The sequence below is a fragment of the Trichosurus vulpecula genome, chromosome 2, assembly GCF_011100635.1.
Source record: "Trichosurus vulpecula isolate mTriVul1 chromosome 2, mTriVul1.pri, whole genome shotgun sequence".
NCBI classification, from domain to species: Eukaryota; Metazoa; Chordata; class Mammalia; order Diprotodontia; family Phalangeridae; genus Trichosurus; species Trichosurus vulpecula.
The window spans coordinates 147,806,141-147,831,691 of record NC_050574.1 but is presented as its reverse complement, the minus strand read 5'-3'; the positions used below and the strand labels follow the sequence as shown (position 1 = coordinate 147,831,691).

Sequence of the window (25,551 nt, the reverse complement as noted above, 5' to 3'; positions counted from 1 at the left end):
GGTGGTCTGGGAGTAAGGGTGACATAATCAAAGTCACATTCCCCTAGCGGGCCTCCCCCCCCCCCAATTAAAATAGGTCCACTTCTCATTGTTATATTTATTTTCTCATTAATTGTTAACCAGTTAGATTTGATTGCTACCTGTTGGAACATCCACCCTTCTAAGGGTATATAAGCATTGAGAGGCCTTCATGATGTTTTAACAACCCAGCTAGCAGCTTCGATGGGGGCATAAGATCCCTCCCCTGCTGCCGGGACCCTGGGGGCTGCTGGGAAAGCACAGGTTCTTTTTATCTGCTTAAACAAGGAAAGCAACGGTGAAGCAGTTGACCAGCTTACTTTAATCCAGCATTCAGTTAGCATACAGACAACAATCATTTAGTTCGGGGGAAAACGCCAGCATTCAGTTAGTTCAGGGGAGCATGCAGACAAGCATCAAGAGACAGACCAAATACAGATTCATTGACTTACTTCAGGGGAAAAAACCAGCACCCTGAGGTTCAAAACATTCATTTAGTTCGGGGGAAAAACAAACCAGCACCCCGAACCTCAAACCCAAAAAACAAACAAATTACAAATATCAACAGACAGACCCAATAGAATTCATAGTTACCAACATCTGGGCTCAGCCTGAGAGCAAGGGCTGGTCCAGAGTCACGCTTGCTTGCCGCTGCTCCCACACCAACCGGAAGAGGAAAGAGAGAGCTTCAAGCTGTCCCCTCCCCTCTTATAGGGTTTTTGACATCATCAAGCGCTGCCTGAATGACCAGGGCCGATTGGTTCTTGACTTGGCCCCTCCCCCTAGCGTAGACCAGGTTCTGGAGCTAACACCTCCCCTCAGCCAGCCCCATGACTCATCACACAGGAAGTTGTCTGCTTCCTGGCATGCTCTTTGGGCTTCCTGCCCCGGAAGAGCAAGCCACAGTGTCCAGAGGCTCAATGAGGTAAGCTGAGTCATTCAAAGAAAACAAAGGCCATTCTGGTTATACATGATTCATTGGTTGGTTTCCCAGAGAAAGCCAACTGACCATCCTTTTATTAATTGTTTGCTAGCCATAATTAATAAAATTATTAATTATCTAGAAACTAAGTCCCCTGAACTTTTCATTCATCACAAAGGGAAAAGACAGAGGAAACACCAGCTAAAATGGTACAGCAAATTTGGGCTATTTAGTGAAGGGGCAAACATTGAGGTGAGGAACATTTAGCTCTACATACCTTAATAGCCAGCCTCTGAGGGCTTCACTGTATAACATTTTACACGAATCATGCAAAGTTAAAATTATATATTTGAACACTATGGAAAATAAAGAACCAAAGAAATCTACAAAAAATCAGTTTCATGATGATTTTAGACAATTTACTAAAAATTACTTGTGTTCTCACTGCCTAAATTATATTCTAGTCTCATTTTCTCTGGCTTAGAATATACCATATTTTTAAGGTGTGATATGACACATCAGACTCTTAAGATTCATCGTGTTTGTTATACTAACACCCTATCATATGCTGTACATCTGAATATGGGGAAACAGTCAAAGAATTTTTGGCAGGAAGTAATAATTCACAGAAACTGCACAGCACGTGCACACACACACACACACATACACGCACGTGCGCACGCACGCAGGTGACATCTTATTCAGTTCCTCATGAAGTTTAAACCTTAAGCCTTTTGTTCTTACGTCACAGCAGACTAGATAGCAAAACAAACCCCAAGAACTTGGTCTTTAAAAAAGAAACATTTCAAACATGAAGACCCTTAAAGAGTAGAAATACAAAGACATGTATAGATGAACAAAATTTTCTTTGCTACAGGGGATCCCCAAACAAAGAGTTATAATTGTGTGTTGCAGATAAAGCAACAATAAAAATTGACAATAACAAAAAGATAAATATAAACTACATTATGTGTAATATGCAACAAATAGCTTCACATAAATGTTCTTAAAAGGAAAGCTAATTGAAATTCAAAAGAAAGACATAGAGTACCAGAATTGTAGAAGACTTTAATATCTCTCTTTTAGAACTGGACAAAACTAACATGAAAGATTTAAAAAAGAAGAAAAGCATAGAGCCAAACAGATTGTTAGAATAACTAAATTTAATGGACTTAGGATGATTCGCAAATCATCTTTTAAAAAATGGAAATATTGAAGAACTGATGGACTTCTCAGCATTTTATAATACCTTTACAAAACTTGATCATCTGATAGGACATAAAAGAACTACAAAATGCATGTTAAAAGGCAGAAACATTAAAAATGTTTTTTATACCATAACACTATAAATAGTAATGAATAAAGGAATAAACAAAAGATACCAACCTAAATGAGGCAAAGCGATAACATCCTAAATAATGAGTGAGTCAAAGAACAAATAACAGAAACAATGTAAAAGAAAAAAATAACAGTAGAATGACATACTAGCCCTTGTAGGATGGTACCTATAAGAGTACTTAGGAGAAATATTATATTTCAGAAAACATGATGGAAAAATAGGAAAAGAGAATATTACTGAACTGTTTATTAAAGATACCCATGACCAGAAAGAAATGAGCTGACAATATAGTAAAAATGAGTGACAACAGATTAAAAACAATTAAGATACTAAAAGAACTAATCGAAGGACTGAATTGTGGATCCTCTTGATGGATTCTTTATGAAAGATTTAAAGAAAAACATGGAAAAAAATTACCTAAGATAAGAAATTAGAGAGGTTAGGATATGCATTGGTGGAAGGAGCACCCTTACTGATGGAGTCACAGATCCATCAAAGTAAGTAAACTATAATAGTTTTGTGTGCCACCTACTTGCTACCAGTACTAAATGAAGAAGGCTAGTGTTTGAAACTTATTAGCAAACAAATGTGCCTTTATATAGTACAGTTTAATATATATTAGAATGTATGTAGTACATACAACTACGTATGTAGTATATACAAAACATTGTATACTACAATGCTAAGATAACAAAAAATTCTGAATTTAAATGCCCGTAAGAGTTAAAGTTAAAGGAGGATGGATGTTGATTTCCCAGGCTGAATTCTTACACATTTACATAAATATTGTAAGTATTTAGCTTTGCGATTGAGGTTGTGACATGTTAATGAGTGCCTTCTTATTTAAGGAGTAACATACATTTCTGTGTATTTATGACTTAGATTGTTATCAACTCTCTTTTATTACAGAATCTGATGACCAGAACTACAGAGTGGAAGCAGTCCATGCCTTGGTGCACAAATTACCAGAAAAAAACAGAGAGATGTTGGACATCTTAATAAGACATTTAGTCAAGTAATTCCTCTCACCAAATTTTTCCTGTTTTCTATATCATTGCAATTTCTGCGTAATAGATAGTATGCAGTTTAGGAATGTTAAACTAGATTGCGGTGATGTCTGTACTTGTAGTTAGGGGCCCAGTTTCATCAGTAAGGTGAGATTGAAGAGTTACCAGCATGGTAAGTAGCATGGAAAATCTTGCCTCTTTTTAATGTTAGTTTGAGTATGGCTTTTGCAGGGATCATAGTTTGATAAAGTTTGAGTCTGAAAGGACCTTTGATATCATCCATACTTGTATTGTACTCATTTTACAGGTGAGAAAATGGAGCCCTGTGGGTTTGTGATTTGCTCAGTGTCACAGAACTAGTGAATGGCAGAGCTTGGATTTGAAATCCCTGGCTCCAGAGCTGGCATTCTTTGCACCATATGATGCTACCTCCTAATTGGTTCTTATTGCATATAGTCATAATTCATTGAGGAGAGTCACATGAAGGGAAAATATTTAGACACTTATACTGCTTTGAAATCAGATCAGAATGAAATGAAAGCTTGGCTTAGGTGGAAGAAGTTGGATGTTATATTTATAAACAAGAAACAGCTGACTCATGAAAGTCATCCCATGTGTGCTTGTACTTACAACTGCTATTTTGCCCAGATGGATCAGTTGTTTTTCTGTTTTGTGGCCACAGACTCACCTCCTAACCTTGGGCAGCCATCTCACAAATGTATTCCATTTATCACAGAAGGGATCGATCACTGGCAAGTGGCTTCTTGGAAATTTTCATTTCATCTCCTTTACTGGAAGAATAACTTAAAGCTCATCTTTCTATCTTGTTAAAAATGAGATAGTTGTATTGTCTCATAATAATAGTCATAAACATAATGTTATTGACATATAGTAATAGCAAGCCTGTATACAGTATTTTAAGATTTGCAAAGTGTATTACAACTATTATCTTATTTTATACTCACAGTAACCTAGGAGGTAGTTGCTATTATTATCCCCACTGTACAGATAAGGACTGAAGCACACTGGTTAGGTCACTCACCCAGAATCATACACCTAAGTAAGAGTCTGAGGCTGGATTTGAATTTAGGTCTTCTTGACTCCAGTACTCTATCTTCTGGGCCTTTATGTGGAAATGACTATAAATACACACACACGCACACAAAATAATTATTTTAAAACACAGGCTTGGCTTAATTTGTGCCCTCTGCCCACCGCAATGTGAATGCCCAGAAATACTTTCCTTAAAGCAGGAACAGTAGATGTCAGCTGCTATGCCTGCAATATACAAGGTTTCTGAATAGGAGCTGGGAATATACAGCAAGGATCTTACATTTTACCTAGGACAGGTGCTCCTAACTTGGGGTTGTAGGCATTTAAAAAAAATGGTTGCTAACTGTATTTGAGTATAATTGCTTTCCTTTATAATCTTCTGCATTTTATTTTATGCTTTAAATATTCTGAAGAGAGGTCCATGGAATTTCACCAGACTGCTTAGCAGGTCCATTTTACCAAAAAAAAAAAAAAAAAGATTTATAACTTCTCTTCTAAGGGCTGGTGAGAGAGTCAGTATATACACAAATAAGTATAATATCAAGTCGTTTGAGGGGAGAGTGAGGTAGCAACTGAGGAGATCCAGGAAGGTTTCACATAGGAAGTGGTCATGCGTTGAGCCTTGTGTAACAACAGTGTTACCAGCAGCTTCTGTGGAGGTGAAAGACCAACAACAAGAGCACACAGGAGGCCTGCTAGCACAGGTACTTTCATCTGCTTTTCTAAGGAAATCAACTTTAAGGGGTTAACAGTCTTACTTTAATTAAACATACATATACCATTCACTTAGTTCTGGGAAAAAAGGCAGCACCCTGAACTTCAGAACAAACACAAACAGAAATTACAAACAGATCAACAGACAGGCTTTTATCTGTCTTACAAAATCACAATACATACATAGTTACCTGAGAGAAGCACCAACATCTGGGTTTTCAAAGCTGGGGGTGGGGGTCCTGCTTCAACAGCTACCCATAGTCTCCTCACCAATACTTCTTCAATGAGTGTGCCCCCCAAACAAAACACCAACCTCAGACCTTATATACATTTATGAGCACCCTGGGGCACTTGATTACCTCAGTGCTGAGAAGCACTTAAACAAAAAATAGCAAAAAGTTCTATTTTGCTTGCCATTACATTTGAAAGGCAAGACTCATCAAAGGTACTTGATTACCTCAGTGCAGAGAAGCACTCCAAAACAAAAGACAAAAGGGTTCTACTTTACGTGCCCCATTCAAACAAAGGCAAGACTCATTAAAGGTACTTGATGGCCTTAGCATTCTGAAAGAGAACAGCAGCAAAAAAAGTCCTACCCTAATTACCATAATACCTTGAAGAAAAGTTGTTGGATCTGAATAGTGGTAGATCCATAAAGTAGGCATCAATTTTTGTTATTAAAAAAAAAAGTACTTCCCATTGTCATATAAAGTCCTGCTTTGGATCAAGAAAACTGAAGAAATAGTTTTAAATTGGAAATGAGAGAATCAAAATCAACAGGTATTCTATAGTCAAGAGAAGATAGGAAATAGTAAAGGAGAGCTTAGCCACTTTTGATTTCAAGTCTCCTGGATTAAATGTAACTTCCTCCTAGAGTCAGTTAGGTGGAGCAGTGAATGGAGTGCTAGGTCTAGCTTCAGGAAAACTTAAAAGACTTTAAATCAAGCCTCAGATATTTACTAGTTTTGTGACCTTGGGCAAATCACTTAAAATTCTCTTTCCAGTTTATTCAACTGCAAAAATAATAGTGCCTAAATCACAGGTTTGTTGTCAGTTGAAATGAGATAATATTTGTAAAGTCCTTAGCACAGTGCCTGCCACATAGTAGGTACTTAATAAATGTGTATTTCCTTCCTTCATTCTTGGGACCTGAAAGAGCTGACAGACAAGATTACAGAGCTACTATATTTGAAAGATTATGCAAAAAGTCCAGTATTAGAGATGGGCAAATGTTTTTCCACTTATGTATAGATATTTTAATATAGAAAATTAAGATAATATTTACCCTTCTCCAAACCTATAGATATATGTATACACATATGTGTGTGTGTGTGTGTGTGTGTGTGTGTGTGAGAGAGAGAGAGAGAGAGAAAGAGAGAGAGAGAGAGTGTGTGTGTGTGTGTGTGTGTAAAGTGGGGGGAGCTGGAGGCAGACAAAGAAAGAAAATAGGAACCAAGCTCATTTCCATTTTTTGATAGGATTACTAAACCGCTAGATGAGGGGAATTCTATGGATATAGTTTATCTTGATTTTAGTAAAGCTTTAGATAAAATATCTCATTCTGTTCATTCGAAAAATGAGGCATTATGGATTAGGCAGTAATATAATCAGGTGTATTCAGAACTGATTAGATAGCCTGACTCAAAGGTAATTGTTAATGGTGCCAATGGCACATTAACTGAAGGTCTCCACTGGAGTACCCCTGGGCTTCGCCCTGTGTTTTTTCACATTTTTATCGATGTCTTAGATAAAGGCATAAATGTTATATTCATTAAGTATACAGATAACTCAAAGCTGGGAGGCATAGCTAAATAAATAAGGATCTTGACAGGCTAGAGGATTGAATCTAACAAGATGAAGTTCAGTAAGGACAAATGTAAAGTCTTGCGCTTAAGTACAAAAAATCAATATCACAAGTATAAAATGGAGGAGGCATGAGTAGAAAGCAGTTATTCTGGAAAAGGAATGAGTGTTTTAGTGGGCTCATTTAACAGTCGTTGTTGTTGAGTCATTTCAGTTGTACCTGACTCTCAGTGTGCCCATTTTGGGTTTTCTTGGTAAAGATACTGAAGTGGTTTGCTATTCCTTCTCCAGGTCATTTTATAGATGAGAAGACAGGCAAATAGGGTTAAATGGCTTGCCCAGGGTCACTCAGCTATTAAGTGTCTGAGGCCAGATTTGAACTAAGGAAGATGAGTTTTATTGACTCTGGTCCTAGTGCTCTATCTATTGTGCCACCCAACTGCCCTTAGCAGTGTTAGGGAGCTGTCATAAAAGCTAATGTGATCTTGGGATGAATTAAGAAGGTCATAACTTCCAGGAATGGTGAGGTCAGGGTCTCACTCTACTCTGCTCTTGTCTGACTTCATCTGAAGTATTGTATTTGTTTCTGGGCATTGATAAGCTAGAGAATAGCCAGAGGAAGACAACTAGAATGGTAAAGGAACTAAGCTGGCTTAGCCTGGAGAAGGGAAGACTCAAGGGATACATCATATCTCTCTTCAAGTATTTGAAGCACTGTCAAAAAGAAAAGGGACTAGATGTGTCCCATTTGGCCCCAGAGGATGGTGGGCGAAGGTTAGAAAAAGAAAAAAAATTAGGCTTGATGTCAGGAAAAACTTCCCGATAATTAGAGCTGTCCTCAAGTAGAATAGACTGCCCAGAGGGATGATAGATTCCCTCTTCTTGATGATCTTCAAGCAGAGGCTGGACCCTCAAATGCTGTGACTCTCAGAAAAAAAGGTTGGTTAACAGACCTTGACAATGTTTTTGGAAAAAACAAAATACCTATTTTTCAAACTGCCCTGCCTCTCTGGAAATAATGCATTATCTACGTCTTTGTCACCAGTGTCCTAATTTTGACATTTATTCGTTACACACCATTTATCTATTAATTTATCATTTATTAACTGTGTGAAGTTATGTGCTATGCTGGGTTTATTGGTGTTAAAAGCTAAATAAGTATAGTTACTGCTTTTGTGAAGATTGCTTGGTCCACTCCTTCTTGGTGGTTTTATGGGTTTAAAGGAATAAAAATTTAAAAGACCCTTCCATTTGTTGTAGTAGAAAAAGCAAATCAGTTTAGGATTAGCTCTGCTATTATTTATTGACAGCTACTTCACTTGTGTTTTTCTTGGCAAGTCAGTTAACATCTATGTACCTCAGTTTCCTCATCTGAATAGTGAGACAGTTGGACTAGATGACTCCTGAAATCCGAACTCTAGATCTGTGATCTTTTGATTACATAACTACTAGCTTTCCTTGTGGCTCTAGAACCCTTTGTTTCAAAAATATTTTAAATAAATATTTTCATTAATTTAATCTTTTTCAACAAATTACATTAGTTCCTTTTTAAAATTCCTGCTCTAAAATTTATTTTACCTGTAAATATAAAAAAATATGAAATAATAGGGTTATTGCTGAATATGATATGTAGAAACTCCAAATGTTTGTAGATTTTGAATTCCAGTTACTAGAGAATATGGCATAAAACAAACATCTGTTGGTTCTAACTATACTTGGGGAAAATAAAATCCCTTTGCACTTGCTGCTGTTTGCTTTTTTTTCCTGTAAAAATAGCCTTTAAATAAATTCCGAATAAATTCATAACTGATCATATCAAAGCCCTGATTGCTGATTGGTTCATCCTAATATAAATTTCTTCTTTTCACCCAACGAGTTTAGACATTTCCAAAAGGAAGTAATCATGTGTCTGTCTCCCTACCTTACTGACTGAATGAGGTGCACAGTGAGCTAAAGTGCATGATTACCTGTGTCTGTATCTATTCAATAACCTTAGGTAGAGGCTAATTCTATGGGGAGAAAATTGGTTAACAAAATGTTCCCTCTTGTACATAGTTGCATTATCAACTTTCTTTTTTAGAAGAGACTGAATTTAGAGCAGATTTTCAAATTTGTACTCATTCTCAGTGAGATTAACATTAACCTCTTTGTTTCACTATGAAGTGCTATGATTTCAGCAAAAATATCTCAAACTATTGCCAGTTTAATTTCATTGCAAGGGTATTATTTTTAAAAATGGTCCTTTATAGAGATCTTCACTAAGGAAATAATTAAAAATGTTTAGCTTGGAAGTCCAAGAGAACTGAAGGGTACTCAGCACCTAAGTATTTATACTTGAAACATGGTAAATCCAATTCATCTCGAGTTGTGGATGTAAAGCAGTAGGAGACAGGAAAGAGTACAGGAAAAATTTTCTCTTTCCTATTCTGCCCAAAGGAGTCAGTAATTTCTGTTGTCCTTGACAGAGGGCCACCAACTGAAATTAGAATACTGTATTCCATTATATTAGTTAACTGTGTCATAATAAGGGAATAAGACTTTAAAACGATTTCAGTGTGGTTTTCTAGAAGGAACATTATTAGATTAGGATTGTAAAGATCAGAATTATAGGTGCCGCCTGTGAACATTCTTCCTTTTTAGTCTCTACAAAGGAATAACAGAGATGATCATATTAATTAAAAGAATACATGGTCTCAAGCATATTTGTTTTAAGAATATAGATACATACACTTACGAGCCTAGGCAGGTGCCCCCAGTCAATTGTCTAGAAGTTCCAAAGCAATTTTTTAGCCTCCTTGCTAGAGGGAATTTCCTCATTGGGGAACTCCTTACGTCCATGAAAACACATGACCTTCCTCTTCCAAAAATTTTTTTTCTTCCTCTCCTTGTTCTCCTCCTTTTCTCCTTTTACACATGCACACACATCCATGCATCCATGCATGCAATTCATTATATTATTATGTATATAAATACATTGTATTTAAATTAATTGCTTATATATGTATATGTGTGTATATATATATATATATATATACACACACATACACACACATATATTATATACATATATATTCCTCACTTCTCTTCTCATTCTCTCTCATCTTCTTCCTTCTCTGTCCTCATTCTTTTCTTTCCTAGAATCCATTTTGAGTCCTTCTGTTGACAAGTATTATGGGACTCATCTGCGCAACAGGAGGAAGACAGTGTTTAATCCAGAAAGTGAATCTGTTTGTGGATAATCAAGTTGAAATGGAAAAGAATTCCATTATTGGTAAATGTACACCATTACACTCTAAGCCAAACATATATCCTGATTATGGATGAAATCATTGATGTAGCATAAGGAGTGCTAGATGTGAAGAGGCTGCATTTGGAGTCAGATGACCTACATCTAAATCCTTTTTCTTCCTCTTACCTTAACTGTGTGTCCTGGGAATTTGCTTTCCTCATCAAATGCAAAATCCTGCACTTTGATGGCCTCTAAGGCTTCTTCTGGATTTATATCCAGAGTCTGTAATCCTAGAGTCATGGGAGACCTGACTTCACACCCCATCTCTGACAACTATTAGCCATGTGTCATTGGGCAAGCCCCTTAGAGGTCCTGTGTCTTTCTTTGATAAGTGAAATAGTCATGGTTTTCATCCTTACCTCACAGGAGAGCTGTGAGGCATCTTTGTGAGACAATGTGTAAAGGGTTTGGTGAATCCCTAGAAGTTCTGTGTAAATGTTAACCCTTATTATTATCATGATTATTAATTATAAACTATAAGAATGCTTTGAGAAGCTGGGTAGTGCTGTGGATAGGGTGCTGGGCCTGAAGTCAGGGAGATTCATTTTCCTGACTTCAAATCCAGTCTCAGATACTTATTAGCTGTGTGACCCTGGACAAGTCACTTAACCCTGTTTGCCTTAGCTCCTCATCTCTAAAATGAGCTGGAGAAGAAAATGGCAAACCACTCCAGTATTTTTGCCAGGAAAACCCCAAATGGGGTCACAGAGTGGGACACAATTGAAAAATGACTCAACCACATCCTAAGAATGCTTATTAGTGATATAATTGTGCTTGAAAACTTTTAGATGTTTTCAGATCATTTCAAAATGTGGAATTAGGCTGAATAACTGCTGGTCCATTCATGCTTTATTCCTGTTCAGGTTGAAATGATACCATTTAGGATTCCAGTCTCCTCAGGAAGGTGTCATTAAAGCATATGCATAGAAACAGGGCTTCCAGGCCAGGAATATTTCTCTAAAGCTGTACTATACCCAGGTTGCCTGAAGGAGTCACTGAGCATCCATAAATGGTCATCACCTAGGTACTGGGGAGAATAAGGTCCCTTATTGTCTCTTTTTGATTAGCCGTGCAATTAGAAAGGACAAACAGCATAGAAAATTCAAAACAGCTACTAATCCACTATTATGTGTCCTTGGCTTTAGGGGATACCCCAAGGTGGTGGGTCTTCTTCCTTTCCCAACATACTTTATTGTCTTAATCATATTTTTAAAAAAAAATTGGGTCCTGAAAGATCTAAGAAGTCACCTCCCCCTGCTCCTTTGTAGAGAGGGGAGGAAGAAATCTACACGTGGGACATTGTATATAATGTTTGATTATTCAATGTATTCATAGATTTTACTGAATTTTTTTCTCTTCCTCCTTTTTTTACCTTTTAAATAATTTGTTTTTTATAAGATATGGCTCTCTGGCAGGGGGAGAAGGATACAGGGGGAATCTCAGAAATGTAAAAACAAAAAATATTTTAAAAATGAGGTGAGAAGATTTCAAAAATCCCTCTGGTTTCAAAACTTTGATTTAAAAAAACGCTACTTTTCAGTTCTTGACCCCACAGCAATCAGTGGCAAAAAATAGCGATGGCTGGAGGAGCTTAGGGTAAGGGTGGTGATGGAGCAGCCTAGAGGAATGCTAAGTACAGTGGGAAAAAACGGCCTGCAATCCAAAATGTGAATGTACAGATCATTACAAATTCATTGCCTTTTAGCAGTTAGGTTCTTAAAAATTGGATTAATATATTTTTCTAATTATTCATTTTGAATGTTTGTTTTATTTATAGAGTATCACTGCATAGCCAGCAGAATCTCATGACTGTCTCCAACCTTGGGGTCATCTTTGGCCCGACTCTGATGCGGGCACAGGAAGAAACCGTAGCTGCTATGATGAACATCAAATTCCAGAACATTGTGGTTGAGATTCTGATTGAGCACTATGAGAAGGTATGGTCAAGTATTTGCCTAAAAAGTGCCTTCAAGATTGAGGGAGTAAATGAATGAAAAAATTGAATGAATGAAAATAAAACTATTTCCTAAGTCCATACTATGTGCTAAGCACTGTGCTAAATGCGGGAATTTGAATAAAAAAGCAAAGACAGTCCCTGTCCTCAAGAATCTTGTATTCTAATAGGGAACACACATGTAGGAGAACAAGGTACCTACCTTTTTCCTATGAGGATGAAACAGGAGGTTGGGACCAGAGGACCAAAACTCTGCTCTCCTTAGAGAGAGAGGGTGCCAGACTACAAGCATATGTATTTGCCCCCTTAAATATCAATTATCTAGGGAATATGCTGTCATTTGATTGCTTTTTCATTTTATGGGCAGGGGCACCCTATGCTCTATATCCAAGGCTTTTCCCCTTCCTCAGCTGATACCAGTTTCACCGCGACTACACATATCAATTAGCAAAGAAATCCATCAATCCAAGTCATGACAAAACAGAAAACAGAGAAGGTATGCATAGGAGAATGTGTACTAGACAATACAAAGTAAAGGGGCCCTCTTATTGGAAGTGAGGTCAGCTCAACCAAGAGAGAGAGGATTCTAAAACTACCTGAAGTCTCTAGTGTAATCAGCTGGTGTAGGGACATTATAGAGACTGCCAGTTCCTCTCATGTCTTTCCAGAGTCTTTTTCTTCAGAAACCTGAAATGGGGGTGACAACATCCATCTTCTCCTTTGAAGCTGGAAACCAAAACTGCCTGAAGCAACTTGATGCTTGAAGGGTCCTGAAGAAGACTGGTGCCCAAGAGTCTCAACAGTCCCTAAGGAGACTGGCCCTGAGGAGTCCTGAAGGGGGACTGAAAAGGGACTTTCTCTAGGAGAGCAAGCTCTCTCTCCTCTAGCCAGCCCTGCCCTGCCCTTCAGAAAGGGCAGGACTTTCTGTTGTGTCCAGCTCCTCGTGTCCCCATGAATGATAGTACTCCTGGCCTTTCTGTCCTCCAGTATCTCCCAGCGTCTGTCCAGGCACATGTTCATTGCTTCCATGACACCATCTATCCATCCCATCCTCCTCTATCTCCTTTTCGTTTTGCCTTTAGTCTTCCCCATCAGGATCTTTTCCACTGAGTCCCATCTTATCATCATGTAGCCAGAGCATTTAAGCTTCATCTTCAGTTTTTGGCCTTCCAGTGAACAGCCTGAATTAATTTCTTTAAGTATTGATTGATTTGACCTTCTTGTTGTCCAAGGGATTCTCGGAAGTCTTCTCCAATACCACAATTTGAGAGCATTGATTTTGTGGCACTCAGCTTTCCTTATAGTCCAGTTCCCACAGCCATACATGGCTACTGGAAAAACCATAGCTTTGACCATATGGACCTTCATTGGCAAGGTTGATATTTCTTGCTTTTTAGCATGTTGGTGGAAACAACATTCTGGCATGCTTCCCTTTACGCAGAACTAGCTCTTTATTTCAGGGGCTTTGAAGGAAGGTGTTAGAAAGAAGTATTAGGCTGCCTACCAGACTGAAGGTCTATAAGGCCATTGTGCTGACTTCATTGTTGTATGCCTGTGAAACCTGGACAGTATACAAGTACCATGCCAGGAAAATGAATGACTCCCTTTTGAATTGTCTTAGACATTGGCAATATATTCTGAAGATCACCTGGTGAGATAAGATACCAGACACTGATGTCTTTTCTTGAGCTAAACTGTGAAGCATTCAAACACTACTGCAGAGAATGCAAGTCTGATGGACTGGCCATGTTGTTCCAATGCCAAATATATGTTTGCCTAAAAGACTGTTTTATGAAGAACAGACACAAGGCAGGTGCTGACATGGTGAGCAAAAGAAGAGATACAAGGACACTCTCAAGGTCTCTATGAAGAACTTTGGAATTGATTGGGTGACATGGGAGATGGCAAAGGACTGCCCAACATGGCATACCTGCATCAAAGAAGGCACTGTGCTCTATAAGCAAAGCAGAATTGCAGTAGCTCAAAAGAAACATGAGATATGCAAATGTAGAGACCTCTGTACTCTAATGTTCATGTAGATTATCTGTGCCCAATCTGTGGTAGAGCCTTCTGAGCTCATGTTGGTCTGATCAGCCCCAGTCAGACACACGGTACCTTGACTCCAACATAGTGATATCATTTTGGACTACTGAGAACAAATAACCATGTTGTCCAGATTTGCCATAGCTTTCCTTTCACAGAGCAAGTATCTTTTAATTTCATGACTGTAGTCACCATCTGCAGTGATCTTTGAGCCCAAAAAAATGAAATCTGACACTGCTTCAATTTCCTTTCCCTCTTTTTGCCTGGAAGTGACAGGACCAGTTGTCAAGACCTTGGTTTTTATGCCCTCCTCTTTCACCCTCACTGGGAGGCTTCTTAATTCATTACTTTCTTCCATCAGAGTGGTGTTGTCTGTATATCTGAGATTGTTGATATTTCTCCTGGCAACATTAATTCTGGCTTTTGATTCATCCAGCCCGGCATTTCACGTGATGTACTCTGCATATTAGTTAAATAAATAAGGTGACTGTTTTCACCAATGGGGAGAGAGGCCCGTGAGTTGGTAACAGGGGTTACTTGAGAGAGGAGGCTTGTCTTTATTGAGTTGTTTGTTGTGAGATCATCTCTATGAGGTTTGAAGAAGTGGCTCAAGTTTTGTGCTAATCATTTCTTTATGAGGATTCCATCTTCCTTTTATTGGGATTAATCATTTCCTCAGGAATGCTCACAAATCAGTTTCCTTTTCCTCTGTTTCATTTATGTTCCAAGGTTTTCTGATTGGTATTTTACCATTTGTATTGCAGTTTCTATTCTTGGGGGAGGAGAGCCTGCTTTTTGATTTTTCAGCATTCCCCTACAGCTTCCTTCTCTCTGAGTTGAGACTCTTTATTATCATGTTACTCTTGCTTTAAAGAAACAAAAACAATCCATGCATCTTTAAGGTATCTATTAAATTCCCAGAGAAATGTGGTTTGGTTTTTTTTGTTTGTTTTGTTTTGTTAAAGAATGTGATGCAAGGATAATGGTAGAAATAGGAAATGTAATTATTCTCCATCCTGGGCAAAGTTGTCCTTCATGAATCAATGATAGTTAATGGTTCCTGGATAAGATTAGGCCATTTTGTTCTGAGTCATTATTGTGCTGTATTCATTTCTCTTCCCTTTTATTAATCTCCTTGGGTATGTGCCTACTACTCCTAACGGAAGACTAGCTAAAGTGTCCTTCTAAGATTTTATTCAATGGACAAAAAAAAAAAAAGAATGTTTTACCCATGTGTCCCAAGAGCCCATGTTTGGAGTATAACAGCTGGAGTCTGGTCACAATCAGTTCTTTTTAAGAAGGACTGGATGACCTCTGAGGTTCTGTGTTTCTCGACTCGAAAGTCTGAGGACCTTGTATCAGATCTCAGCTGGGTCACTTACTAGCTCTGTGACCTTAAGTGAATCACATAACCCTTTGAGCCCAGGTTTCCCTGTTTGCAATATGAGAGTAATAACCTTTGGCCTGCCTGCTTTCTGCCCCGGTGTGTGTAAATTCTGACTCTGCTGGGTGACCTTGGGCAAGTTACTCCACATATTTTGGTTTCAGTTTCCTCATCTGTAAAATTCAGAGATTGAAATGGATAACATCCATGACACTTCCTCCCCTAAATCTATGATCCTATAATCCAGAATGTAAAGGGAGCATGGTGGGGTAGTTAGAGTGCTGGAGCTAGTGTCAGGAAGCCCTGGGTTCAGATCCCACCTCTAGCAGTGTGTGGCTACAAAAAGAGGCAAAAGACCGTGGTGACAATGATGTTGATGATGATGATGATGATGATGATGATAATGATACCTACCGCATATGGTTGTTGTGAGGCTGAAATGAAAAAAAAATCCATGTATACAGTATGTAAATTTTATATATATAATCAGTGGCTTTTCTTAATATTATTATATAATGACATGTTTTTACCGTGAGAAGAAGCACTGTGTAGTGGAAGGAACACTGACTTGGGTCAGAGACTTCGGTCTGAGCCCAAGCTCCTGTACTTGTTAACTCTATATCAGTCAGTTCTTCTCTTCAAGCCACAATTTACTCATCTGTCACTTGGGGATGATGGTACTTGCACTATGACCATACAGAACTGTTGTGTTACATAAGTGTTACAACTGTATGATATCAGTTTGCCATAAAACATTACATAAATGTAAGCTGTAATCATTACTGTTCCTATACAAAAAAAAAATACATGTGGCCTGTACTGTTTCCATCTGCAGTATAGCCAAAAAGCAAGGACCTTCCCCAAAGGGTCCTTAAACCTGCGGAATATAGAAAGTGGCCCAGAATGTTCTTTTTCCTTTTGGATTGTATAGCACTGATCCCTTCTAGTCCTGGAAGGGTAAAATAGAACCTGTGGGTTATTTTGTCACTTATATCAATATAGGTCAAAGGATAAAATATACCAAATTGTGATCATTTCCAGAATTACTAGAGAATATTGTGTGTATATGTGTGTTTCTTTACACACACACACACACACACACACACACACACATATGTATGTATGTATGTATGTATGTATTTGAAAATCCTCCAAAGTTAACAGTTAAGAGATAAAAGCAAACAGCAACCCCAAAACTCAGAAGTCAGATGGAGGGCTGGGGCAGATGTAATGATCAGCACCAAGGGAACATTTTTTTCTACCTTACAAGGTACTAGCGCACTAGGGCATTAGCATATAATAATATTAACTGACACTGACATAAGACTTTGAAGTTTGCTAAGTGCCTCATTTGTGTTTCCCATTAACTCTGTGAAGTGAGTACTATTACGGTTGTTATTACTGTCATTTTATAGATGAGGGCCTGAGGCTCTTAAAAGTTAAGGGACTTGCTGTTAAGTTGCACAGCTAAGGGTGTCCCAGGCAGCTTTCGATTCCAGCTTTTCCTGATTCCAAGTCTAGGAATCCATCCATTACCTCATAGTGAATTTAGGGAGTATTCAATTATATTAATAACTGGTCTTAATGAAAGTGTTCAAGTTTATTTTAAGATTGCATATCTGTTGAACCTGCATTTATTTTTCTTCCATATAGATATTCCATACTGCGCCAGACCCAAATATTCCTCTTCCTCAACCTCAGTCCCGGTCAGGGTCTAGAAGGACAAGAGCCATTTGCCTCTCGACAGGCTCAAGGAAGCCGAAGGGGAGATATACCCCATGCCTGGCAGAACCAGATAGTAAGTGTGGCATGACCTTTCAAAATGTTTTCTACTTTTCTAGCCTATTCTTTCCTGGCTCTATGACTCTCCTGTTGGTGATTAGTGAGAGAGAAAATGTTCTTGCCAACTCTTAGACTCTCTCCTATTCTACATTTATAAAGTCCCGGTCAGCATGTAGTATCTAGGTGCCAGGGACAAGCATATTAGACCAAATTCATTACCACTGCAAAAGGAAAAAAAAAAAAGCAACCATTCTTCTCAATACTCTTTCTTCTGAAGCTGTGATTAAGTACATTGGGTGCTTTCTCTGCAGTAGGTTTTGTCCTGGTGCAGAAGTGGCTGCGAAGAAAGCCAAAGTGAGTCTGACTGAAGCAGTCATTTTCCTTCCTCTTTTTACATTATGTTCTTAAAGGCTCATCTCTTGGGTATCATAAAATGCTTAAACACACACACACACACACACACACACACACACACACACACACACGTACAGAGACACAGACACAGACACAGACACACACCCCGAATACCTTCGTATACTGAGGCAAGCCCCAAGCTGATTTCAAAAGATGGCTTTAGCCAGTGATATGTAGTACAAAAGAAACCAAACCATTGGAGAAGGACGGGCTGTTCTCATTTCATTTTAATCTTTGTTTCATGCCCCTCTCCCTCTAACCCCCAGCTGCTAGATTTGCTAGTTTTATGGAATTGCCAGTGTGGCTCAATGGAACTAGGAGTCAAGACATTTGGCCTTGAGTTCCACATCAGGCACTTATTATGAGACAATAGACCAGTGACTGAATCATTCTGAGTCTGTTTCTTCATCTGTAAAATAAGGATCATAATAACTACTTACGTTTCTATAGTTCCTTAAGGTTTGCAAAGGACTTTCCTCACACAAACCTGCGAGGATTTACACTGTGCAAAACTTAAAGTGCCATTTTGGGCAGCTAGGTGGTTCAGTAGATAGAGTCCTGGACCTGAAGTTAGGAGGACTCATCTTCCTGAGTTCAGATATGGCTTCACTTACTAGCTGTGTGACCCTGGGCAAGTCTCTTAACTCTTTTTGCCTCAGTTCCTTATCTGTAAAATAAGCTGGAGAAGGAAATGGCAAATCACTTCAGTATTTTTGCCGAGAAAACCCTAAATGTGATCACAAAAAGTTGGACGGGACTGAAAATGACTGAACAATAAGAAAAGGTGCTATTTAAATATGAGTAGTTGTTATTATGAAAAGGTAGCAAAGTGCAGAGGACAGAAGGACGTACTTGGAACCAAGATGTACGTTTAAGTCCTGCATATGAAATAGACCCTCTGTATGACTATGGGCAAGTCATTGAAGCTCTCAGTGCCCTCAGACAACTTTCTTAAGATGATGCATTACAAGCATTGCTGGTATGCATCAGTGGAGTATGTATTCTATACATACCTGGAGCTCCCTATGTCAATTATAGACACACTCAATAATTTAAAAGGATTCAACAGATGTTTATTAAGTACTTGCTGTATTTAAGATACTGCTAGGTGTTAAGGAGACAAGTAAATATGACCCATGCTATTCATGGGTGAGGGGGAGAATAGTGTAGGGGAGAAAATGGAGAAATATACAACACATACACATAAAAGTATGATTCAGTGTATGGTGTGATAGATGAAAGGGGAGAAATTCAGACAAAATACTCTCAGGACTTCAGTTTTTATCATATCTTCCTGTAACATAAAAGAAAACTCCAGTAAAATAGCTTTTGTGTTGCAGAATTGTTAGCTACAGAAAATGAATTTGCCCTTTGTGAAGTTGGTACAGCTTTGAATTTGCCGGCTGATGGCTAATAGTGCCATTAAATGAAATGGATTCAGTTGTATCATATCTTAATAACACCTTCAGGAATGGCAGGGGGACAAAGGAGACACAACAACAACAACAACAAAAGATGTCATTAATCCATCCTTTTGCCTCTCTATTCAGTCATCAATGAAACTCTTTTCCCATTGTTCCATTACTCTGGGGTCCTGCTGTCAGGGACAAATTTTGATCTTACTTTGGTCTTATGGTCCATAAATGCTTGAAAAGGTGTATGTATGTGTTTGTATGTGTGTATATATACACATATTTATATGTATATGTATACACACATACATTTACATATATATGTCATGGAGGAAATGCAACCACCCATTCCACATTTTAAAACATCCTTTTTGTATTGAGAAGAACTATCAATAACAGCTCTAGGCCTTGAAATTTAGTTACTGCAATGGTCATAAACCAGGGAGAGAATGTAAAGCTTTATGTAGTGCTATTATTAACAGAAAGCTCTCCATTTTCTTTCCCCCCACCACAGGTGATTCATACAGCAGCAGCCCAGATAGTACACCTATGGGTAGCATAGAATCACTGTCCTCTCACTCATCAGAACAAAATAGCACTACTAAGTCGGCTTCTTCCCAGCCACGGGAAAAATCTGTAGGCATCCCCTGGATTGCATCTCCACCACCTTCCAATGGACAGAAAAGCTCAGGTCTCTGGACTACCAGTCCAGAATCAAGTTCTAAAGAAGATGCATCCAAAACAGATGTGGAGTCTGACTGTCAGAGTGTTGCATCAGTCACTAGCCCAGGCAATGTTTCCCCACCAATAGATCTGGTCCAAAAGGGGCCTTATGGACTATCAGGACTGAAGAGATCTGCAGCTTCCTCCCTCAGATCAATCCCTGCAACTGAAGGTAAGCAATGCAAAACTTACACTTTTCTGGGTCACATTATCAGTTGCTGGATTATTCAACATGATTAAACAAGGGGAAAAGCTAAGAAATAAGGGACTAATGATGCCTATTAACTTTGCTCATTGTACTTGGATTTATAAGAACTCCTTTACATTGTGAATCTTTCTAAATTTCTCTGTCATGGTGAGTGATGCCATTTTAAAAATTGCTGTAGTTTGTGATCTCCCTGAGGGTGATCTCCTGTGCACTGAACGTTCTGTATATTTCCGTTTTGGTGCAAAGAAAAACATCCCCTTTTTTTTGTAATGAACATGCACTGTGATACTAGCTTTATTTTGTCTTTATGGTTTTGGGGGTTTTCGTTATAGGAAACAAAAGCTACAGTGGATCCATTCAAAGCTTAACTTCCATAGATTCCAAAGAGACACCAAGAGCACCACCAAATCCTGACCTTCCTCCAAAAATGTGCAGGAGATTGAGGTTAGACACTACATCAAGCAATGGCTATCAGCGACCTGGTTCAGTGTAAGTGATAAGAATCTTGGAATTCATTTTTAATTTTTTTATCTTCATTTTAATACTATGTAGCATAATTAGGTTAGCAAGAACTCTAAGAAACCTTGAAATCTGAGTGAACTTGGGCAAGTTTCCCTCTCTTCTTGTGATCTGCTATAGAGCGATAGGGTGATCTATGTCCCCTCACAAGACTATTTTGGAAGCTGGTTTAGGATTAAAAATTACTTTGGTGCAGCAGGTAGAGTTCTGGACTTGGAATAAGGACTGCCTGGGTTAGTAGCCTTTGAGTGATAGATGGGTTGTGATCTGCATTGGTTCTCAGGCTGACAAAATCATAGAGATTAATTTAGAATCAATATTATGAATGTAAATTTGGGTAATAATATCCTGAAGGTTAGGTTACGATTAGAGGATATAAGACCATGTAGTGAAACACTTTGAGTTCCTTAGGAGAAAGGTATAAATTCAGGTAGATTAATACACAACCAACACAGTTCAGTAGGACACTCTGATACTGGTTCGCATTTAATGTAATGTCTTCTCATGGTTTAAGTTGCTGACTCTCACCTGAAAAGAATGGCATAAACTGTTTATTATTTAAAACCAACTCCCACCACCATCCCTTTCTCTACTATCTTTATCCCCCAGAGATAGCTAGATGGTGCAGTGGTTAGAGTACTGAGACTGGAGTCAGAAATATCTGAGTTCAAATCCAACCTTAGATACTTGCTAGCTATATAACCCTATCTGCCTTAGTTTTCTCAAGTGAGGGATCATAATAGTACTTTCCTCCCAGGGTTGTTTTAAGGATCATATGAGATAATATTTGTAAAGCACTTAGCACAGGAGCACATTAATAGACACTTAACAAAGGCTTGTTCTCTCCCTTTCCACTGTAAGGTACCATAGCAGCCATGACCAGCTCACCCCACTCTGAGCCGTACAGTACCATCTTCCCTGGGCCACGTACCTCTGCCACTTCCCCTCCCCCACACACACCAGTGTAATAATCAGGACCATATTTCATTTTGCTCGTTTACCCATATTTTCTTGCCCAGGTACAAATACAAACAACCTTGTGATATCATTTTACACTTACCATATTGACTATGTTGATAGTAGGGGGAAGGGACAAATGTTGGAGGGGATGTGGAAAAATTAGGACTCTAATTCATTGTTGTTTGAATTGTGAACTGATCAACCATTTTGGAGTAGCAATCTGGAATTGTGCCCAAAGAATTATTAAACTACCTATACCCTTTGACCAAGCAATACCACTACTTGTTCTATTTCTAAAGATGATTAGGGAGAAAGGAAGAGAACCTGTATGTTCTAAAATGTATACAGCAACTCTCCTTGTGGTAGTAAAGAACTGGAAATTGCCAGGATGCCCATCAGTTGGAGAATGGCTAAACAGATTGTGGTATGTTGTAATGGAATACTACCGTGCTATAAGAAATGACTAACTCATTCATGTTAGAAAAACATGGAAAGACAGGCATGAAATAATGATGAGCAAAATGAGCAGAACCAAGAGAACATTGTATATAGTAATAGCAATATTGTTTTAAGAATGACTTTGAGCGAATAAGTTATTTTGACTATTATAAATACCCAAATTAAGCACAAAGGCTATATGAAGAAAGATACTATCTGCATCCAGAGAAAGAACTGATAAATACAAGTATGTATAGAATAATTTTACATATTATATATACACATACATACATACATATACACACCTATTTGTGTCTAATGGTAGCCATCTCTATGGCAGGGAGGAGAGAAGAAGAAAAAGGAAAAAGGGAGGGAAAAGGAATTTATATGATAATTTTGTTGTATATTTGAAAGGAATAATAAGTTGTGCATAGTAGATTTGTAGTTTCATGTGTAATCATCTTTTTTTATTTTACTGTGTTAGGGAAATGCTTGTTTTATTCCATAAATTGAAAATAAATTATTTTTTAAAAAGAAGCAAGTGGTTTATAGCAACCCAGTGTTCATCACATACATTGGACTAAAAATGTTGTTTGTGGTTAGCAATATGCTTCTCATTTATAGCACTGTTTCATTTGAGGTTCATGCTACTCCGTTCATATTTTTGTATTCACAACAATTTTTTTTGAATGGTGCAACAGAAACTTATGATGATCTTGAATGATTTCTTGAACAGATAGTAAAAGGGCTCTTTAAAAAGCCAATTTAAAACCTGTGTTTTTGCTTCATTTTCAGAGTGGCAGCTAAAGCCCAGCTGTTTGAAAGTGCTGGTTCACTTAAGCAGGTTTCTGCTGGACGGTAAGTTCTCTAAATATAATATTATATTAATTAAGAACTTTAGCAATGCTGATTTGCTGAGATTATTAACAACCATTCGCTTAACTGCTCTTCCTCCAGTATTTGTGCTTAGATAGTTCAGCGAATTTATTGTGGAAAAATTAAGTCATTTCTAGTTAGTTTTTTGTTCCTCAGGCACAACCTGACTGCTTTCTACACTTCCAGTATTTAAAACATTGGCCTTCTTGGTGTTCATCCTACATGACATTCCATATCTTGATTCCTTTCCTTTTCAGTGACTGTCCCCATGCCTCGAATGCTCTCCTCCTCATCTTTACTTCCCTGGCTTCTGTCAAGATTCAGCTCAAATCCTACTTCCTGCAAGAAGCCTTTGGTGTCTTCCAGTTCTGGTGCCTTCCCTCTGAGATTACTTTCCATTTACATGTTATATATCTTGTATGCACATAGAGTAGTTTCCATGATTTTTTTCTCATTAGAACCTGAGCTCCTGGAGGGCAGGGACTGTGTTTTGTTCTTTCTTTATATCCCTAGCACTTAGCACAGAGCCTGTCATATATTAGGCACTTAATAAATGCTATGTAATAGAGTGCTTGCCCTAAAGAAGGGCAATATCAAGAAATGTTCAAATTACTGGATAATTGCACTCATTTCACACACTAGCAATGTTGTGCTTGAGATTCTGCAAGCTAGGCTTCAGCAGTATGTGAACTGCGAATTTCTAGAAAAGCACTTTAGTTTTCAAAGAGGCAGAGGAACTAGAGACCAAATTGCCAACATTTGCTGGATGATGGAGAAAGCAAGGGAGTTCTAGAAAAATATCTATTTCTGCTTCATTGAGTACACTAAAGCCTTTGACTATGTAGTTTACAACAAATGTGGCAAGGTCTCAGAAAGATGAGAGTACCAGATCATCTTACTTGTTTATTGAGGAACCTGTATTTGAGCCAAGAAGCAACAATTAGAACCAAACATGGAACAATTTATTGGTTTAAGATCACAAAAGGAGTACAACAAAGCTGTATATTTTCACCTTATTTATTTAACTTATATGCAGAGAACATCAGGAGAAATGACAGACTAGATGAATCAAAAGCTGGAATTAAGGTTGCTAGGATAAATAACAATTCAACTCTGATGGCAGAAAGAGAAGAGGAATTAAAAAGCCTCTTTTTTTAATAGCAAAAAATAATCAAAATCACATTTTTATTTGCTATTAATTTTGAAACAAAAAATTAATTGATTCTTTATAAAAGTAATTACAATGATAGTGACTCTAACCTTTATGTTCAAATCATACATTCTAAAATAGAGCATCCAAGACAACATCTCTGCCATAAAGCACTTTGATGTATGTTCTTTCTCTCCTACACCCTTAAAGTAGATATTCTTAAAAGTTCTGTCCTTTGCTCTCTTCTCTATTCTATTTCCACTGCTATCACCCTAGTAAGTGCCCTCATTACCACCTATGTGACAGTTGTAGTAGCTTTGTAATTGGTCTTTTTGCTTACTATTTTCTCCCTTTAATCCATCCTTCATGAGGCTTCATATCACTAATCTTTGTGAACAGATTTCATTGTTATTCTTCCATTCAAACAGTGGTTCCTCATTCTTTTCTGAATACATTCAAACTCGGTTTGAAATTCAAGGCCCTCTATAATCTGGTGCCATCCTACCTTTTCAGGCTTATTTCATATTTTTCCCTTGCACCTACTGTACAGTTAATATTTACTCATTTTCCCACATACAAAACCTGTGCTTTTTTTCCACTTGAAAAATGATGCAGTATTATTTATTAAGAAATGTTATGTATATCCATGCACACAGTTTTTGAAAATAATGTGGTTAAAAAAAGTATTCTATCTTTTAAAAAAATTTTAACATTTGTTTTTAGAACTTTGAGCTCCAAATTCTCTGCCTTCTTCCCTCCCCACCAATATGGGTTATCCATGTGTCATTATGCAAAACACTTCAATAATAGTCATGTTGTGAAAGACTAACTACATTTCCCTCCATCCTATCCTGTTCCCCTTTATTCAGTTTTCCCCTTTAACCCTATCCCTTTTCAAAAGTGTTTGCTTTTGACTACTTCCTCCTCCAATCTGCCCTCCCCTTATCCCCTTCCCCCCACTTTCCTGTAGGGCAAAATGCCCAATTGAGTGTGTATGTTATTCCGTTTTTAAGCCAAATCAGATGAGAGCAAGATTCACTCATTCCTTTCACCTACCTCCTCTTCCCTTCCATTACAACAGCTTTTTCTTGCCATTTTTATGTGAGACAATTTACTCCATTCTATCTCTCCCTTTCTCCTTCTCCCAATATATTCCTCTCTTACCCCTTAATTTTATTTTTTTAGATATCATCCCTTCATATTCAACTTACCCGGTGCCTGCTGTCTATATATATAGAAAGGAATATACATATATATATATGTATATTCCTTTCTACTACCCTAATACTGAGAAAGGTCTCATGAGTTACAAATATCATCTTTCCATGTAGGAATGTAAACAAAATGGTTCAACTTGAGTAAGTCCCTTATGATTTCTCCTTGCTGTTTACATTTTCATGCTTCTCTTGATTCTTGTTTTTGAAAGTCAAATTTTCTATTCAGCTCTGGTCTTTTCATCAAGGAAGCTTGAAAGCCAACTATTCTATTGAAAGTCCATATTTTGCTCTGAAGTATTATACTCAGTTTTGCTGGGTGGGTGATT

General features: G+C 37.9%; 1 protein-coding gene across 1 annotated transcript in view; it reads left to right on the top strand.

The window, feature by feature from the left end:
• Positions 1-25,551, top strand: part of ARHGAP42 (Rho GTPase activating protein 42) — a 428,597-nt gene that overhangs the window by 377,692 nt on the left and 25,354 nt on the right. The window contains exons 17-22 of the mRNA XM_036743492.1: positions 3,189-3,294; positions 11,923-12,082; positions 17,180-17,324; positions 19,649-20,029; positions 20,398-20,554; positions 22,778-22,840. Coding sequence (XP_036599387.1) covers positions 3,189-3,294; positions 11,923-12,082; positions 17,180-17,324; positions 19,649-20,029; positions 20,398-20,554; positions 22,778-22,840 — 1,012 coding nt within the window. The remainder of the gene's footprint in view (positions 1-3,188; positions 3,295-11,922; positions 12,083-17,179; positions 17,325-19,648; positions 20,030-20,397; positions 20,555-22,777; positions 22,841-25,551) is intronic.